The 20,798-nt window shown below is 45.5% G+C and overlaps 1 protein-coding gene across 5 annotated transcripts in view; it reads right to left on the bottom strand.

The window, feature by feature from the left end:
• MBP (myelin basic protein) overlaps nucleotides 1-20,798 on the bottom strand; it is a 153,233-nt gene that overhangs the window by 90,156 nt on the left and 42,279 nt on the right. The window contains exon 3 of one of the 5 annotated variants that reach the window (XM_050767604.1): nucleotides 558-645. The exons of the other annotated variants lie outside the window; for them this stretch is intronic. Within the exon in view, the coding sequence (XP_050623561.1) occupies nucleotides 558-645 (88 nt within the window). The remainder of the gene's footprint in view (nucleotides 1-557; nucleotides 646-20,798) is intronic. 5 annotated transcript variants of the gene reach the window in all.

The following is a 20,798-nucleotide window of genomic DNA, read 5'->3' as shown; positions in this document are numbered from 1 at the left end:
AGGCAAAGCCTGGGAAATGCTGAATGTCTATGTATGCAACAAGGCATACAAGCAAAAACAAAACTGAGATGGGAAAGGATTGTGAGAGGGGAGGAAGGGGCTCTATCTGCCACATATCTACGCAGTTGACATTTTAATTTTTTTCAGACAGGGTCTTGCTCTGTCGCCCAGGCTGGAGTGCAGTGGTGCAATCATAGCTCACTGCAGCCTCGCCCTCCTGGGACCAAGTGATCCTCTCAACTCAGCCTCCCAAGTGTCTGGGGCCACAGGTGCATGCCACCACACCTGGCTAATTTATTTATTTTTTGTAGAGACAAGGTCTCATATGTTGCCCAGGCTGGTCTTGAGCTCCTGGGCTCAAGTGATCCTCTAGCATAGACCCCACGAAGTGTGGGATGACAGACATGAAGCAATGAACCCAGCCTCTATGTTTTTAGCAATGAGAACAGATCCACAGATCACCCATGCAATTAAAACATCAAAGGCTTCCCCGAGTGAGCGTGCAGGTGCACGCCATCACCATGTGGTGCCATGTTGCCGACGTCTGCGTCACCTACCAAACACTTCGCTGTCCTCTGAGGTTGTCCGTGAAAGTTCACCCAGGTTTGTCTTTTTTTCAGATTCTCCCCTGTTAGTTTCGCCATTCTGGAAAAAGAAAACACAACAAACACTTTTCTTAAGATAAACTGTTTTATCAACAAAGCAATTGTAATGCATTTGTCTCTTTATAAATTTTTTATCAGATAACCAGTTTCACGCCTGTTTTCAAGATAGAATATAGAGCCTTGGTTCACAGGAGGGTTTTCTGTGCAGGATTCTGAATTCTGAATTCTGAATTCTGGCTTGTTTTCTCTGCCTAAGCACCTAAGCACTTTCTGGACCCAGTTGGTTTAGTTTTATACAAAAAAATTGGAAATATCAGCCTAGGTAAAATAAATTAGCTACACGCCAAGGGTGAGCCCGCATAGTTACTGCTTTAGATTCTAAGTGACACTGTGCAGCAGAACTGACACCAAGCCTTACTTCTCCAGTGACACCTTTGGCTAACTGGAACCAGTCAGCACCACTTTGATGGAAGAATGAGCCCTTTTAGGGACAGAAAACGAAGCTGATGTTCGGAGGCACCTTTGTATTCTGGGGGAGGAAGCAGCCTGCTGTGGGGGGTGGGGGCCAGGCCCCCGGCCACTGCTTTGGGAATCTTCAGCTTCAGAGTTTCTTCCCTGGGCCTCCCTTTGCCTGTTGTTTGGGGCCCGAATGGCAGTGTGAGCTTGTTTCTTGAGTTTAAAATTTTCAGTACATAGTTCGATCACCAGTGCGGAGAGAAGATATGGTTCAGCTTCTTGATATTTTTGTAATCAATTTTACTTGACTATTTTGAAATGTCACACTTGCACACTGAATGATTCAAAAGCTCTAGAAAGTGCACAGCGGCTGCGCGCTGAAACCCCGGGGTCTCCTGGATGCCCCCTCCTCCTCTGGGAGGCAGCCGGCATTCCCAGCTTCTCCCAGACTTTGCACAATCATCTGGGCACATTCAGACAATGACACGTGTATTCTTTTCCCTCCTTTCTGTCTTCACGTAAATGGCATCACACTGTGGATGATACGCTCCTTCCTGCTTTTGCCAGGGAAAGAGGGATCCTGGAGGTGACGTCATGACAGCAGGCACAGAGCTGCCTGCACAGCCCACGGGCATTTCAGTTACTGTTCACACCTCGCCAGGCTCCACGACCACCATCCAGCTTTTTCACATTTGTGTTTTTCAATCCTAACCGTGTTGCACTAATTCCTGTTCACTTCTCAGAATGCACACGGGCAAGGAGCATTTCTGGAGGAGGAATGAGTCACACTGGAGCCTTTCACTGAGCGGGCGTCAGTGCTGTGGGCAGCCGCACTGGTCCTGGTGCCACCCACCAGCAGCACCGGGAGGTTGCTTCTCTCGGGTGCCGCTCCCTGCAGCGCCCCACCCTGGTCTCTGCACTTAACTTTGTACCAATTTTCCACCCAATCTCTCATTTCCTAGGAGCTTTTAACCCAGGACCATAAGATGTGCAGAGTCTCAATTTTACATTCTTTTCTTTCTGGAGAGAGGGGCAGGCACAGCCATTAAGCCCACCCTGAAGTCTGATTCAGACCTAGTGTGACTCACTTATGTACTGCAGGCTGTTTGTTCCTGGAGAGAAGTCCAGCCCTCTGAGCTCACACCAGCCAGGGCCCCATACTCCGCCTCCTGGTCACTAAGAGCCCTCTCTGGAAACCGTCCGTCCCGTGTGTGTGTGTGTGTGTGTGTGTGTGTGAGAGAATGTGTGTGTCTGTGTGTGTGTGAGTGTGTGTGTGTCTGTGTGTGTGTGTGCGTGTGTGTGCGTGCGCATGTGTGTGCGCGTGAGTGTGTGCGTGCGCATGTGTGTGCGTGTGTGTGCGTGTGTGCGCGTGCGCATGTGTGTGTGCGTGTGTGTGTGTGACAGAGTATGTGTGCGCGCGCGCGTGTGTGTGTGTGTATCCATTCCCATCCCTGGGCAGACAGGAGGGGATGGGTGGGCGACGTCCCCACCAACCAATGTCCACGGCACTGTTTCCACAATGCAGTGCTCTCTGGTGTGATTAACAGATAAAAAACACATGGGTTATTGGACTCATGAAATTGAGGAGGGAAGAATTTGCCTTCACGTTGTGAAATCAAATTGGTAAGAGGACACTGGTTTGGACTGCGCTCCTGCACTGGGTCCAGCAGACGTTCCCAGTGTGAAGTGTGGTACCAAGCCCAAATGAAGATCTTTATTTGACCCTCTGAGAAATCAGGAGAGGCAACAGCCCCATTTCCAAGCAGGCCAGGTTTAGCCCAGATGATGAGGAAGTCCCGTCTGCTTTAACCTTTATAGGGAAGTCATCTTGGAACCACCCACACATCCGCCTGCATTTTGTTTTCTGTGTCTGCTTTCTTCAGTCTCTGTTGATAAACCAACCTCCTCTGCTCGGCTCATCGGAGCACTCATTCTGTTTTGTAGAAAGAGGTGTTGCCCGATTCTAGAATGACAATTCTAGAATGACAATTCTAGAATGACTCTAGACAGCCAATTAAGGTGTTTACGTTTGTTGTAACTTTGTGTGCACCTGCCAGGCTTCTGTTGCTGGTTGGCTGGTGTAGAAACCAAGCTGCTGCTTTCCAGATGGCGAGTCCCAGAGTCCCACGAGACAGTTACTAATAAGCAATGAAATGCAGATAATGTTCAAACTCACTAGTAATCAAAGAAATACAGAGCAAAACAAAAATGAGATTTCTTTTTAACACAACCAAGTAGAACAAAAACTGATTTCTGGCATTGCTAGAGATGTAGTGGGACAGAAACTTTCCCGGGACTGAAATAAACACTCTCAGCCTCTACAGGACAAACAGCAGCAGCCACCACCACAGAGCTGAGCCTTGGGGGCCTCACCTCGGGGCCTCTGACCTCACCCCCATGGCTTCCAGGCTCCCAGCAGCCTGGGACCTTCTGCGGATTTTCATGTGTCTCTATTACAGAAACTCAGAACAGCCCACTGTTTTATTCACCTCCCTGTGACGTGGTGAACTCTTTGAGAACAAGAACCATGCCTTACACACCTTCCTATCCCTCACGCCTAGCACAGTGCCTGGCACCCGGCGAGAGCTTTTTAAACATAGTTAAAATGGATTGTCTCTCTTTCAGCAGAGGGAGTCAAAGACAGCTGACTATGTACACTTTTCATATCTATCCAGACAATTTTAGAAGACAGTAAAACCTGGAAAATAAATAATTTCCCGATAGTCCTTCCTCAGCTATGAATTCATGTCATATTTTTTTTTACATCTAGCTTTTATGCTAGTAGCAGATCATATTCTTCACTAATTACAAAATAATAAGTGTTATTTAAGAACTAATTAAGTACGATTCAGCTACCGTCGTTACACATCATAGATGCATTTTCTTCATGTTTAATGTCTCTCCGAGCGGGACACGGCGAGGACCAGTAGCGTCTTCCCGTTGGCGTGGGCAGCCCTTCTCACTGGAGAGTAGAACAGTGCCGCATATTAGAAATGAGGCATTTCAGATGCGGAGTGAAAGCTGGTATTTACATCACATCACTTCGCTTTAAGTGCGTGGAGGGGGTAACCTAGCAGCAGCCACTTCTCTGTATCCACTTCCCAGGCTGGTTTTGAGGCTGTGGGCAGCAAAAGCGTGAAGAGGAAGTTTGTGTCCTGTGCGCCAGCCTGTGCCCACGTCGGTCCCACCGCGATGGTGCGTCCACTGTATTTATCCCTCACACCAAAGTGGCCACAGGTAGACCCTGAATAGTGATGGCAGACAGGACTCCAAAGCTGCCGTTTTCTCCACCTTCTCAACTCAACTCTCTGATAGTTCAACATCTCTAGATCATACAGGGACACAGCACGTGTGCAGAAAGTACACACTGGCCTGGGAAATTTCATGACTAATTTCTACTCAAATATAAGGCTTGTTTTTGACACCCGATATTGCTATTCCAAAAATATAAAATATTCCCCTACGATGAACACATTTCCTGTAAGCAAAATGTCTTCTAGCAGAACGAATAATGGAGATGATGGGTCAAAAGTGATGTGATTTTCGTGATGATAAAACAAGAGCTTCCTGCAGACGGGGCTCAGACTTACAAGAGGGGATGGGTCCTGGCGGCTCAGGCCCCCCTGCGTCATTGCCCAAAAGAGTTCAAGTCTGGGTCCAAATGGAACCTGTGACTGCAGGTGTCTACATGCATTTCAAGCAAGGATGGCTGCTTCATACTATTTGTAGCAATTTTCTTTTTCATCAGCCTAAATATGTGGGCGCTGACCTGTGTAAGAATCTATTTCTTATCCATAACAATTTTAGAAGGTGTGTGGGAATTTGCTGCAGAAACCCCAGGAAGCGAACACATTCCCCTGCATTGTAAGGAGCACGAACAGCTCGGGACGTTAACACGCATGGTGAAAGACAGAGAAAAAAGTGTATCTTTTTTTGGAACAAAGGAAATGATAGTCTCCTAATCTATTATACGCCAGTAATTAGTCTCATTTTCTCTGTGTGTAAAAACATAAAAACAAAAAACCTCTACCCAGCCTTGACCTCTAACCCTTAAGTGACGAGTTTTCCCTGGGGTCAGCGTGGCCTCGCACGGGGCTCTGAAGCAGGTGACCGGAGGGGCCCTGGGAACTCAGAGGTCCACCCTCTCCTGCCACCCAGAAGCGCAATTCAGTTTTCTTCATCAGAACCAGGTGGAGAAGCAAAGGATAGCATGGAGTCAAACTTCCCAAAGCAGTCACAGCCAGGACGTCGAGGGGTGGAATCCTGGTTGGTTTTGAGGACCGCACTCAGCTGCTTTTTTCTGGGTAGCCACAGCATCCAGCCAAGTCTGAGAGATCTCCTACTTGCTACAGCTACTCACATATGTGCACACATGGCACACACATGCACACAGGCACACACACGTTGTAGGTGAAAATACGCTTATAATTAGCCTTACATTTTTAAAAGATTGATGGTCTGGAGGTGGCAATTTCAGGAGGAATGGCCCAGAGGGTAAGTTTCTAATCACCACAAAAAAGGCTGAGAGAGAGGAAAACACTTGCTTGATACTGCTACAAACATTATACAGCGTATTCTCAAAGTCCTGATTCAGACTAGAAACTGCTTATCAGGAGAGGAAGGTGTTGAAACATGTTACAAAGTGACTCTCACCTGCAAAACCAGTTGTATGTTAGACTCAGAGTCATGGTCCACCACAGGCTGCTTTATTCAACACAGCCAAGAATTGATTTTGAGAATTTTTCATTCCCTTAAAAAATACTGCATTTCCCGAGATGTCCTAAGCTTGTCCAGCCCATCTTATCTTGTTGTTGCTATTCTGTTTTGTTTTGTTTTAGGCTTTTAGCAACCTGAAGCCATGTTAGTTTCTGTCTCTAGTGATAACCAGAACAGAGGGATGAGGAAGGGGCTTTACTGACCCAACCAGAAACAGAAACTAAGAACCCATGACTATATTCTCTCCTTGGACACTTGAAGCCTTGAGTGGAGAATCACTGGCCTAGAAGCAGATAAAAGTCTTATCTGGTTCTGTGTCCTCAGTACCTTGCCACTCACCCACTCGTTGCCACCCATGCTTGCACCAAACCCTGCCCAGGAGTTGAGCATACAAAGAAAATAAGGTAGTAAGCCAAATCAGGTGCTTCAAAATTAAAGCTAGAAAAGCAAGCCCAGAATGTCAGACGGCAACTGTCCAATTAAACATAGTGAGCCAAGCCCTGTCAGCCACCCTGGAGAGTGTCAATGTAGGAAATGCACCGCGTTTATTTTTTCTGAGATTTCCCAGAAGAAAAATTACACAGTGATTCATATTTCTAAAATTCCTAGGATGTTTAACAAGAGAAGTTGCAACTGTCTTCCCCCTTCCTTAAAGCAACACGTTCCTTCTGAATCTTATACTCGACTGACCTTATTTAAAAAACAAAACAAACAAACGAAACAAACCCAACTGAAACTTCCTATGACGTCACAGGCGACACAGTCATATGCGGCACCTATATGCCAGCTGCTTGGCCTTTAAAGGCTCAGGATCCTGCCGGCGTACACACCCACCTCCCCTCACCTCCTGCCTCATAATTCTCATCATATTTCTATGCACAAATCTGAATATGGCCTGTTGTTTCTCACAGCACCACACATATTTTGAGTCTGAGGTCATTTTGGAGGGGATGCTACTAAAAGGCAGATATTTCTTTAAGTTTTCTTTACCTTCTGCCATATTCCCTGCCGTAGACAGATCTAATCCACCCAGATCTTTGCAGAAAATAGTTCGGGGGCATCAGGGTCTACAACACATGTGGGTAGTATCAAAATCATTACTTGCATGACAGCCAAGACCTCAGGCTCTCAGAAGCTGACTGCCTGGGTAACAGGGAAAATAATTAAGTTTTCTGTACCTCTGTCTGCTCAGCTTTGAAATGAACGTTATAATCCTACTTTTCTGTGTGGTCACTGGGAAGAGCATTCAGTAAGTGAAAACTGCTTTTTTGCAGAAGCACACAAAACTATTGAAAATGCAGACCAGTAGCCTCTTAGCTTGACACTGTTATCAGAAGAAGCCCTTATTTCTTTCCCAGAACCATCATAGCCACCTCTCAGGGGCTCTGGCCCGGGACTCCTGGTGTGGCAGCAGAAACAGGTGATTGTGCACCAGGGGGATGTGGTGCCGCCTGCAGCGCAGGTACTCAAAGTGAGATCTTAAGCGAGTCAAGCTCCCTCCACCTCAATTTCCCCATGAAGATAATGGTCCCCATCTTGCGGCATCATTATGAGGACTGCAAATGTGCACATTTCTCTGGAGGAAAGCTCACTGCTTTTAGGACGCCTGGCCTGTTCAGCCATTGTCAGCAGTGGTCAACCCTTTTCACTGGCAGCAACGTGTTCTTTCGGAATCTTCGCCCACTGCCATTGCCCTGTCTTAGATTCCTCTCCAATTAATCCACATCAGATATTTCTAGGAGTTCTAATGAAACTTGAGTTGAGAAAGAATACTTCCAAATACTTTTTCAGGATCCAGAATCTGTTCAGCAAATTTCATTTCCAATCCCAGAAAGTCAAAGGTATCAGGTAGAGGTAAACCGGCTTATTTTTCATCTTACATATTTTTGCTCTCTTTACATTTTTATAAGTATTTTATATGTGTATATATAAAAAGACTAGATTATAAAAGGAATTTCAGCATTATCTAGTTTTACAAGGAAAGTCAATGCTAGGTTTATGTTAAGAACAGTGGTACATCTGAGATTTTATCTACTCGAAAGCTAAGTTTTGTGGATGCTCATGAAGGAATGAGGTTCCTGGGTCAGAGACAAAGGGCGAGTTATTCTTCACAGCAGTAGCGACATTTCACCACTTTGGCATGGGTTCCCTAATACCCAGTTCACATAGGAGCCATGTGAATGGGCCCAGGTAGCTGTCTGCATGCAGTGGGTTGAGTGGCAGGAAAGGAACCCTCATATAGAAAACCTGAATTCTTTAGAATCGTCAGTAGCTATGCCAGTGCCCTGCTCCAGAGGGAGACACTGTATCTCCCAAGACCTGTTATTTGCTGCAGATAGACACACTGTCTATCTTCCCAGCCTGTTCATTATGTAAACATCCTGGAAAAAAATAGTCCAGAATAAGGGTGGATCCTGCCTGGCTTGCAGGACATGCAGACCCTGCTGAAAACTAACAACTGCCCTTCAGCCAGCTCGATGGGTGCATTCTCTTGCCTTCCGCCAGTTCACAGTCAAACCCAACTTCACACATTTTATTCTCAAGCTAAAAGATCACCATGATATCTGTTACTTTCGATGTACTTATCAGAAATGAAATGAGACACACTTTCACAATGAGAAAGACTTTAGAGACCAGCCCAACCACTCATCTCGCCACCAAGGCCAGGAGCAGTGACGCTGACTTGTGCACACTCACAGGGTCCTTAGCTCAGAGATGAGACCAAAACCTTGGGCAAATGCACAGAAAGGGTTGCTTCTGATCTGAACAGAGGTCTGAGGATTTTGCAGCCCCCCAGTCTGGGGGTCCTTGGAGGTAGACAGTGCCACGTAGGGGCACTGATTTTTCTGTTTCTCCCACTTTTAGGCTTAGCTGCTTCTGGAAAGGTCCATGAGACTTGTGCTGATCGTGGGGTCAGAAGACGATGGGTTCAGTGAGCCCGGGTCTCAAGGGAAATATGGATAGTTTCCAAGTTGACTTCTGCAAGGGAGTCAGAGACTGCAGGGTTGAGGCCATATGTATCACACTTTTGTAGGATTCTTTTTCTTTGGTCAACAGGACTATAAGCCTGTGATATGGAAAGGCCATAAGGCTTCGGCAGCAAGCTACAAGGAGAACTGGCCCCCATCCAGGCCTGGGAGGAGGAGACGCTCAGGGAACATGGTGAGAGTGGTGGGGTCAAAGGAAAACAAGCAGGGGCCACTGCGGGAAGGAAAGGGAACCCAGGCACAGCTGGGGTGGAACCAAAGTCCATGATTTCACGGAAAATCGATTTCCAGACACAGCCTGCATTCCTCAACCTCAGTTCAGTGCAGAACGCCCTTATAATTGCGTACGTTGGAGTATCATTAGCAGTGCCTGCCTAAGTGGTCTATGTCTAATATGCAGTGCAAATGAACAGCCAGTAAGAAACATTCATGTAAAGATCACAGCAACTAAATAGAAAATTACAGACAAAAGTTTTAATTTACCTGTAATCAGTTTACTAGATTGTGTTTAGATTATCCACATGTTCTAGGCAATACTACCTTGGATTAAAAAAAAAAAAAACTGTGGGTATTTAAAGAGGATACTGCAGGAAAAACTAACCTCTAAATATCTAAAAGACTATCTGATAGAGCTTGTGAGATCTTAAGCCCTCCTCTCCCAGATCCAGAATGGAGGAGAAAGGGCTTCTCTCACAGCAGGTGGAATCACTGTAGTATCTACTCTCTTGCCTTTTTTGTCTGGAAGCTTCTCCCAGGGATGGAGTCACCTTCTGGAGATGTGGTTTCTGCATCAAACAGGGTGGATTTATTAATTACCTTTGAGCAAAAGGAGTGAATTTTTGCACGAACCATTAAACTATGTTTTTGTTATCGCTAACATTAAAATGGAATTGATAAGAGAAAACACTCCTACTCCTCTTAAAAGGATAACGAATCGTGTCATACATTTAGCCATCCATCAAAACGTCCATCACATACACTGCTGGCCTAGAGAATGCCTGACACATCCGTACGGCAGTGAGAAGGTGGGTCCTCTGTCCCATCCAGGAGCAGCGGGCTGAGGGTGGAGTGGCGCTGCAGCCCCCAGGGTTGGGGAGAGGATGGGGTTGAGGGTGCAGCCACCTGATTTTGCTACGCAAGCCCCTCTTTGACTAGAGCAGAGAGAAGAAGACTGCCAAAACACGATGATGTTTTGCTTAGAGACAAACTGGTTTCCACTGCTTTGAAGACCAGCGTGAACTTGTCTTGAATGCCCACATGGAAGAGCTCTGTTTAACATCCTCAGAACAGGTGGTTTTAAACGCACAGGAGCCAGTCACCCATGAAACCGTGCACACCGCACTAACGGGGACTTTCCATACAGAACAATATGAAAATCCGAGGGAAGAGATTAGGCTAAGAGTGGAAATGAAATTAGGCATTATACTATTGACTGCAAATTGTGTGGTGGACATTACTATTAGACCCTTGCTGGTGTCAGGGGACTGTTGGCCTCCGAAGGCAATGAGCATAAAATGCTCATCTGAATATCATACCTTAATGCACACGGAGGGATTCAATTAAATTTATCATGAACCTTCGCAAGCTTTCAAACTTTGATTTGAATAAATCAAAGAGCACTGTGAGTGTGAGTTATGGAATGGCGGTGACGGTTTATGCTATTCAACAGGCAGCCTTTAATTCAGAATCGACTGCGTGCCCCTCAGTGTGATGCGTGAAAGAGGGCTGCCCGGGTTTGGACACTTGTCCCATGGAGAGGCGAGTCCGTTTCCCTTTCCTGGAATTGGACTGGCCCTGGTGGTCCCGCTAACACAGCAGGGTGGGTTTGGCACTGTGCTGGCACTTGGCCTGACCTTAACGAGGACCTCTTGAGTCAACAGGTGGGCTGTTTGATTGCCCCGCAGGGGAGTCCGCCGGGGGAGGCCCTGAGGCCACATGGAGAGGGGAGCCTGGTGAGGCAGTTTCCCAGCAGCTCCCCCTGGCCCAGCTGTACCTAGAGAGGGCTTGGGCCATGCAGAGGCCTCAGCTGCCCTCTGAGAGCATCGAGGCGGTACCATCGCTGCTGAGTCCTGCCTGAATCCCGGCTCACAAAATCTGGAGCGCTAATGAAGCTGCAGCGGCTTCAGTGCTGAGGTTTGGAGTCATTTGTTCCGTAGCAATGCAAAGCTGGAACAACTGTGCCTGCGGCTGTCTCACGTACTTCCACCCTTCCTGACCTTCCGCAGAGCAGTTATTATTAAATATATTGGTGACCACTCAAGTTAAACACGTGTTTAATGATTCTTGAGAAAAGGGCCACTCACACAAATTTTTGAGTATGAGGTTAAACACACACCTGATTCCAGCGAGTAGGCATGGAAACCACCAGAAGCTCAAGCTCCCAGACTACAGCGCCCAGGGCTGAGAGCTTTCTGGAGCCAGGTGCGAGGCACCAATCCCACCTCCACCCTTACCAGCTGTGCGATCAAGGGCAAGTGGCTTCGTGTCTCTGTGCCTCCGTTTCCTCGTTTGTACAAGAGGGAGAATAATAGTACCTCTTATTGTTACCACGAAGATGAAGAGAGTTAATATTTATAGAGTGCCTGGCACAGATTCAGTGCCGTGTGTTTGGTATAAAATTAAAATAAAATAGGCCGGGTGTGGTGGCTCATACCTATAATCCCAGCACTTTGGGAGGCCGAGGCGGGAGGATCACCTGAAGTCAGGAGTTCAAGACCAGCCTGGCCAACAGGGTGAAACCCCGTCACTACTAAAAATACACAAAAATTAGCTGGGTGTGGTGGTGGGCACCTGTAATCCCGGCTACTCAGGAGGCTGAGGCAGGAGAATTGCTTGGACCCGGGAGGCGGAGGTTGCCATGAGCACTCCAGGCTGGACTCCAGCCTGGGCGACAAGAGTGAGACTCCGTTGCTAACTAACTAACTAACTAACTAAATAAATAAAACAGTTCCTTTTTGATCCTTCTTCTGAAAATACTTTCCCTGCAAACTAGAGCCCATGGCTGGCACCTACATTAGGTGAATCCCAGGCCCTCACCGCATTCTAAACCATTTCGCAGAAGTATCTGGGTAAATGACAAGGTGAATAACTCTAAACACCTGTTAAAGAAAAGACACAGCATAGCCCTGTGGTGGGGCAGGTCCCTGCTTGGATTGCGGTTTTGCTGAGGGATTTCAGTCCATGATTCCTCGATGCAGGGCTGGCCCAGGACAGCGGCCTCAGAAGGGCCTGCAGAGCTTGTCCTGCACTCACGAGATTTTTGCTCCCTGGTCTACACTCTCGCAAGTGACTCTCAGCACAGGCAGGATTTGGAACTACTCATTAGGATAGTCCCAGAGGAACATGTCACAAAACTAACAATTTTCTTTGGAAAATAAGGCATATTATAGAATCTAGACTTAACCAGGATCACTGTGGGAGGAATGTTATTTTAATTCAGGGAGAGTGGAGGTCTTACATGTGCCAATTTCTAAACTGAGGTCAAGAGACAGGTAATGGAACCATCCATGTGGAGGGATTATCCCCGGGCCATCCTCACCGAGAGCTGTACCCGCCAGGCCCGGCCTGTCCGGGGAGGGCTCTCTGCAGACCCACGTGCTGCCATGGGCCTCCTTATCTCCCAGCCCCAGAAGCTGAAGGACAGTTATCCGCTCTAACAGTGGAAAATGCATTTTCATGGCTAATCCCAAACCAGCCCTCAAGCCCTCTCATCTGCCCTTGTGATGTGTCTTGACATCTTGCATGTTCAGGAGACGCACTCATGCTGTGTGAGTCGCTTTCCAGGTCATAAAGCAACACAGCCACATGGCAAACAGCATCTTACCAGGGGATGAAAGCTGCTTTTTGTCTCCCTTCCTACCTCCACTTTCAACCGCCCCTCTTCTCTCCCTGTCATTCCACCACCCGCCCTCCCAGGTTTCTTGCCGTCTGATCAGTCACTTCCCAGGAATGAAGGAAGTTTTTAATATTTGGAAGCTGCTCTTCAGCCCTTCCCGTAGGTCCTCATGTGACCACTTCTGGAGAAAGGAGTAGAAAGAAGGTTCATGTCACAAAGGGCTCGTCAGCTCCGACTCCAGCAGAAGATCCCATAAAGTTGTTTACAGCTTTCACTATCTCTGCATTCAGCCAGAATCAGGAAATTCGAAGCTGTCTTCCCATGAGGATGTGGCTGGAGCCTGGAGAACTCATTTCTCTGGAAGCTGTCACATGAGGACTTGAGCTGAGGGCTGAAGAGCAACTCCAGAGTTGGACAGCAGATCCGCAGAGTGGGGGCCCGAACCTGACAGGTGGGTTCCGTCCCGTGCCCTGTGCTGGGGCTCTGTTCCTCTCTCCTGTCTTGGGTGGCAGGGGCTGCCCCTGGGGTCGGGTGGGCTCCAGCTAATGAGGATGCTCCAATCCTGTGCTGGTCCCTGCCTGTGACCCTGTGAAGCTGGGAGCCCCAGGTGGGCTCAGCACTGGGACTCCAGGAGCCTGGCTGTGCCCTAGGCACCCCTGCCCAGTGCCCTCCCTAGACTGCGGCTCCATGAGCCCGGGGATGAGTCAGCAGCTCAGCCATCACTGAGGCCAGCAGGAGAGGAGACTTGAAAGCAGAAGTGTTCCACAGCAGGACACATCATCCCCAGCCCCAACAAACGACCAAGCCTGGGAGTCCCCAGCCTCACGGCTGCAGAGTCGGCAAAAAGAAGGAGATGGTTCCAACGTGCTCAGAGTGGTTGGAAAAGGGTCTTCCGGACCAGGGGTAGCGGGCCTAGGGCTATTTCTCTGAGAGGACGACATCACCCAAGAGCAGCCACCCAGTACACTGAGCTTGGAGGGACGCTGATATCTCACCCTGATGGGCAGATGGCAGTGCCCAGGCAGGCAGTGGCACCTGGTGGGTGGGCACCAGGCAGTGCCACCCATGGCCATGTGGGGAAGCAGGGCTTAGGGAAAAGCTCAAACATGTAGGTTTGGAGATAAATGGAACTAGTCAGTTTCTCACCGGGACAGACAATGTTTAGGGAGAATTGTGGAATCTCTCAAAGGCAAATTCTCTCTCTCACTTTGCATTTCCTTACTGGACAATGAGGTTGAGCATATTTTCATGTGCTAATTGGCGATCTGTATATCTTCAAAGGTAAGTAGGAATAAGAATAATAAATATTATAATAGCACATACACAATTTATTCGCTTGCTGATATTTCAGTTCTTCAATATTATTCCTATTCTATAAATAATAAATATTATTCCTATTCCTACATTTAGGAATATTACAAACTTCCTTGATTTCTTTATCTCTCAAAGGTAAATTCTCTCTCTCACTTTCTCTAGCTCTCTTTTTAAGAAGCAAATATTCCTTCCACACTCAGAATAAATTCAGATTCTGTGTGGGTTGGTTGTATATACAATTTCGTTTAAATTCATATGTCACTGTTCTTCAGTTAAATCTCAAAATAGGGGAGGAGAAGCACCTGACAGCATCCCGTACTGCAGCTCCCTCCAGGACTGAACCGTTCTTCACCGAATAGAGTGCACAGCGAGAATCAAGTCTACTAGTATTTTATATGGATGGAAAAAAATGCATGTTTTTTAAACCTAAATCTGGTGATAAGCTATATTTGAAACCCTTTAAGAACTGAGGTATCAGTCCAGGAGTAAACTGTGTGTGTGCTGTCATAAAAATAGTTCTTATAACTTTGTAAACTTATTGGTCAGCATTTTTTATTTGTTTCTTTAAAAAAAGATCATAGTTTTATTCTTGCTCTAGACTGGATTTCCACAAGTAATAAAAGATGCTAGCAAAACACGGAAAGGTTTCAGGATCAGAGGACAGAATATGAAGGAAAATGAAAATAAGAACTGTACAAATAGGCTCATCTCAAAGGCATCCCCTTTCTCTGCAGAATCAGAACAGGACGGGGACAGTAAGGCTTGAGGGCAGCCCCCAGGCTGTTCCAGCCACACCGGGCTCCTCGCCCAGGGCCCTGCTGGCATCTGGGGTGGATCATTCTTTGTTGCGGAGCAGAGACTGTCCTGCGTGGCAGGGTGTTTGGCCTCCACCTACTAGATGCTGGTAGCATCCCCTGCGTTGACAACCAGACCATCTGCAGGCATTGGCAGATGTCTCTTAGGGGCAAATCATACCTCATTAAGAGCCCTTGGTCTAGACACAGGAGTACTAGAGAGAAAGTGAAAGTTGCCAATCCATTTCCTAGTATACTTGGTGGCATCACACTTTTCATAAACACATATTTTCTATTTTATTTATTATTTATTTTTTGTGCGTGTGATGAAGTCTCACTCTGTCGCCCAGGCTGGAGTGCAGTGGTGCGATGTCAGTTCACTGCAACCTCTGCCTCCTGGGTTCAAGCAATTCTCCTGCCTCAGCCTCCCGAGTAGCTGGGATTACAGGCACCCGCCACCGTGCCTGGCTAATTTTTGTATTTTCAGTAGAGACGGGGTTTCACCATGTTGGCCAGGCTGGTCTCGAACTCCTGACCTCAAGTGATCCAACCGCTTCGGTCTCCCAAAGTGCTGGGACTATAGGCGTGAGTCACTGCACCCAGCCAAGACACTTTTTATCAAAACTCTACTTTTAACAAACTGTAGAAATGATCCCTGAGAGTATAGTCTTAAAAGTCGACTTTTAAAACAATAATTTGAAAGTAGGGACAACACACAGAAGTAGAGACTGACTGGAGGTGGGACGTTATCTCAGTCCTTAAAACAAGTGTCTCCTTGGCAGCCGCTCTTAGAGATGACACAGAAGCATGAACAGTGGAAGAGACCACAGATCCAGGAGACTATTAACAGGGAGAACCTTTGACACCATCAAGAAAGGGACAGACAACCCAGAGAAGTGGTGAAAATATTTGCAAATCATATCTCTGACAAAGATCACGTATCCAGAATATGTAAAGAATTCCTACAACTCAACAACAAAAAGACAAAAACCCAAGTTCGAAAGACGGGGAAAAATTTTGAATAGACATTTCTTTAAAAAAGATATACAAATGACCAATTAACACAGAAAAAGGTGCTCAACATGATTACCCAGTAAGGAAATGCAAGTCAAACCACCATTAGATACCAGCTATAGTATGGCTAGAATCAAAAAGACTAATGGCAGCTGCTGGTGAGGATGTGGTGCGGTTGGAATTCGTGTACATTGCTAGTGGGAATGTAAGTGGCCTCTGTGGAAGGAAGTTTGGCAGTTCCTCAAAAAGTGAAACATAAAGTTGCCACATGACCCACAACTCCACTCCTGAGGATACGCCCAAGAGAAATAAAAACAGATGTCCACACAAAGTTTATACAGGGATTTTCATAGCAGCATATTTTATAATAGCCGCAAGGTAGAAACTACCCAAATGTCCATCAACTAGTCAATGAATAAATAAAATATGGGATGGTCTTACAGTGGGATATTATTCAGCAATAAAAAAGAATGAAGGACTGGTACGTGCTACACCATGGATGAGCCTTGAAAACGTTATGCTACGGGAAAGACACCACTCACAAAAACCCGCCTTTTCATGTAAGATGAAATGTCCAGAACAGGCACATTATAGACACTGAGAGGACATTAGTTGTTATTTTGGGTTGGGGAACAGAATGAGGTGGGGTGGGGGTGGGCAGTGACTGCTCGTAGGTATGGAATTTCTTTCAGGGTTGACAAAAAAGTATTAAAATTAGATTGTGGTGATGGTTGCACAATCCTGTGAATGTACTAAAAGCGTGGACGTGTACACACCAGTGCGCACCCAATAGCCAGCACCCAGTGAAATGCTGACTGGACACGCGGCTCAGGGAAGAACTGTGAAGGATGAAGAATCCTTCCTCCCTCCAGCGGCTGGACCAGGTGGTCTGGGGGACGCCACGTGGTTCAGACAGATGAGGAATCCTCCCTGTAGTGGCTGGACCAGGTGGTCTGGGGGACGCCACGTGGTTCAGTGCCAGGATCCAGACTGGTTTTGAAATGTGGGGAATTAACATTTAAGGAGACTAACTATTCTCTTTAACTAATTGCTAGTCTGGCTATTCTGCTTCTGGATAGAATATATATATATTTTTTTATAGAGACACAGTCTCGTTCTGTCACCCAGGCTAGAGTGAAGTGACACAATCTTAGCTCACTGCAACCTCCACCTCCTGGGTTTGAATGATTCTCATGCCTCAGCCCCCTGAGTAGCTGGGACCACCATGCCCTGCTAAGATTTTTTTTCATATTTTTAGTAAAAATGGGGTTTTGCCATGTTGGCCAGGCTGGTCTTAAACTCCTGACCTCAAGTGATCTGCCTGCCTTGGCCTCCCAGTGTGCTGGGATTACAGGCACGAACCATTGCACCCCACCTAGAGTGATTATTTGAATGAGTTTATGAGTAAAGCCTCAGTAAATACTCCCTAATGAATGCTGAGGACCCAGAGGAAAATTACAACGATGTCCAGGACCCTTGTCTTTGACCTTTTCTTTTGACAAAGGTTTGACAAATTTTGATAGTATCAGAGGAAAACACAGGAAGCACTTTCGATAACATGAGTATATGAGAATTCAGGATTTGTTTTTAAAGAAACCACACAGGAGAAATATGAACATATGTCCACATAAAAAGTTGCACTTGAGTTTTTGTTTATAGCAGTGTTACTCATGATAGCCAAAAAAGTATAAACACAAACATCACCAACAGATGAATGGGTTAACAAAATGTGGTATATCCATACAATGGAATATTACTTAGTTATATTTTAATGTAATAGATAAAAAAGAAGAAAGCACTGATGTATGCCATAACACGGATGAACCCTGAAAACATCGTGTTACATGAAAGAATCTGGACACAAAGGATCATGGAAATGATTCCATTCAGATGAAATATCTGGAAGGGTGAACCCTAGAGACAAGAAGTGAGCCAGTGACTGCTGAGGGCTGTGGGAGGGATGGGAGGGGTTGCTAAAAGGTACAGGTTTCTTTTTGAGGTGAAGTCAATGTTGTAAAACTGACTCCTGGGATAGTTGCACATATCTAGGAATCTAGTAAACAAGATTGCATCGTACCCTTTAAGTGGGTGAATTGTATGTCATTTGAATTACACCTCAATAAAGCTGTTTTTTTTTTTTTTTTTTTTAAAAAAAAACCATAAATGCTCAGTTTATGGGTAGTTAGAAAGGAAACATTGCAGCATTATTGAAAGGGCACTTTGGAACCACATGTTGGAGGGAACACAGGAAGCCATTTTCCCACAGACAGCATTACTTAGATTCGTAAATGGCCCTTTCGGTTTAAAGCCACACTCTTTGTGAGATCATTTTATAGTACAATTAAGATGGCAATGTTTAAATAATGAGTACTGTGAAGCTTGTCAGACTCAAAATGGAGTCAGTTGGGTTAAAACGCTGAAAAATAGAGCCAGGGAAAGCCATGAAGGGAGGATTTTCATGCACAAATAAATGCCTGATGACAAGAGATGCTACAAAAGACTGCAAAAACCACAACCCTGCAAAAAGACCATCACAAGACCCCCCACTCCGGAAACACACAGATACTTCTGTGAGGACTCTTGTCCAGCAACTGCCTGTCCAACCTCCAACTGCCACCACCCTTGTTATTGATCCTGGTAGCCAAGGATAATTATCTCAAAACAATGTATAATCCTCCTTATTTTTCCTTTAAAAACCTTTGTCTTCTCTCACCTCCCTGAATATGTATATTTTACCATGACATAGCTTACCATGACACATGTATTCCCATTGCAATGCAATTCCTAGATAAATATGGTTTTTTAGAGTCCTTCTGTTTGTTATTTAGGTTGACAATACAAAGAAATGTGCTCAGGATATTATTTAAATACTGTCTTCTAGAAATTACACCCAAGCAAACATTAACCAGTGTCACCATGAGACTGTTTATCAAGGTCTGTTATGTAACTGGACATACTTCTATTTTAGGAACACAAAATATTGTGCCATTTATTCCTGGAAGCCACCGCTCCATCAGCTGGTTAAGTAAAACAAGAAGGATGATCACATTAAGAAGGCGGGGGGAGGGGGGAGAGAGAGACAGAGACAGAGACTCAGTGTAGCTCTTTTACTGCAAGAGTTTGATAGTTGAGTGAATTTCAAGTTTGAATAAAATGCACTTAAAGCTAATTCATGTAAGGTAAGGGCCTTTATTCAGTTCAAAAGAATAATGCACAGTATTAAAAACAGAAGAATGCAATGGAATCCTCCAATCTTCTTAATCTGATGGTGAATGCACTTCCTTTAGTTTCACGTAATTTAAAAAAGCCAGTCCTACTTAATTCCCCAGAACGTACTCCCCTGTGCCTCCATGTGTTTCTGTATTGAATTGTGTCCTCTAATGCAGATGTGGTAGAAGGGCAATAGGTCAAATATACAAAGAAAGATCTTTGCTCAAAAGACAGTGACAGAGAAAAAGGATGTACCTTTTTCTGAATGTGTAGCTTGGCCGTGCCAATATTCTTATCTCTTTAGTTTCTCTCCCACTGTGGAATAGGCAGAATGATACTTTCTATCTCACAGGTCACTGTGAACATTAAATGATCTCATGGCCCTTTTGGGGCATGTAAGGCTCATGACAGTGTCTGGTGCTCAGCTAGCATGGAGCCAATGCCACGTGTCACTATTATGCTTTTACTGTCATTCATCTTCTGATCGTTTTCCATAGTCAGGCCTTTGGAAAGGTGAACATAAAATCTTCTTAAGTAAAAACCAGGTTTTAATGTGAACATCATTGCAATATGTTTAAGGAGAGAGAGAGAGAGAGAGGGAGAGAGACTGATTTCTAACTATACCTGCGTTCTGGTTCCCTCACCTAAAGGAGCAAACTCAGAATGCAAAATGGAACTGCCATGATCTCTGCAGATGCCTTTCTTCAAAGCTGAGTTCTGCTCTCCCTGTGATCAGAAAGACGAATCATCAGAACAGCGAATCTGTTCCAACGTGTCCTGAGAGCTGGAGAAACCCAGACCAGACAAATGCTTGTTTCTACGCATTCGACAGCAAAATTAGTCACCCTGACTTTATGAAGAAACGGAATGTGTTCCAAGGATTTCATGCATACAAGTGCTAATAGATGCCAATCACCACAATCAATTAGGGACAATTCCTCATTTTCAAAAGTCTGAACAGGATATTCTCTGCAAATCCACATTCTGGAGAAATGTTGTTTTTTCAGGCCACAGATCTTCTCTAGTCTTGTAGTTGGTAATAAAATCAAGTTAGAATATGGTTACATGAAGAAGCAAGTCATAAGAATACTCTGAAAAATCTCTCTATGGAGCATTCAACTCATTCTCACAGGTCACACGACAACTAAGCCATCCAGGAATAATGCAGATCAGATGGGTTTCTCTGAGTTATTCATGAAACAATACTTCTATTTTAAGCGCTAAGGGAATTATGACTTCAAAGAAAAATCAATCTCCTAGAGTTTAATGCACATTATTACATGCTCAAGGACAAACCATAAAAAACCGGTTTTCTTTCAAATGTTGAGGAGTTGGCAAAAAAGGCAGGAGCTATATAATGTTCCTAAACAGAACAACTAAATATGTTGTATTCCAACAATGACAGGAAAAGAGTATCTTAAGAATGACTGTCAAAAGGAAGCAGTATATGCTCCTGTAATGTTCTCCAGACACCACGTCATATTTCACTTTGCAACGCATTGCAATAAACCTCTTTTTAAAAAGACTAAAATTGCCACAAAGAAGAATAGGCGGTCCACCAAATGTTACATTCAATCTGTTTTATTTGAAAAGTATAAAAATAAATGGTTCATCAATCACCACAGCCCCTTTTTAATTCAATAGGAAAAACAAAACAAAACAACGAAGACATATGCTTTTGGATGCGAGGCACAGGCAGACCCTTGCCACTGCAAACGGAAAGAGGAAGGGACTCCTGAACCATCCAGGAGGCGAAATAACCCTGCCCCTTAGGGAAAAATCACCGCGGAACCAGCGGGAGGAACGCATGCCCTTCGCACCCACCCGGCGCAGCCAGGGTCTCCCCGGCCCCAGAAAAAGGCCAACA

This window comes from Macaca thibetana, chromosome 18 (assembly GCF_024542745.1).
Source record: "Macaca thibetana thibetana isolate TM-01 chromosome 18, ASM2454274v1, whole genome shotgun sequence".
In the NCBI taxonomy this organism is placed as follows: domain Eukaryota; kingdom Metazoa; phylum Chordata; class Mammalia; order Primates; family Cercopithecidae; genus Macaca; species Macaca thibetana.
Note: the sequence above shows the minus strand (reverse complement) of the source record. Positions and strands in the feature narration are given on the sequence as shown.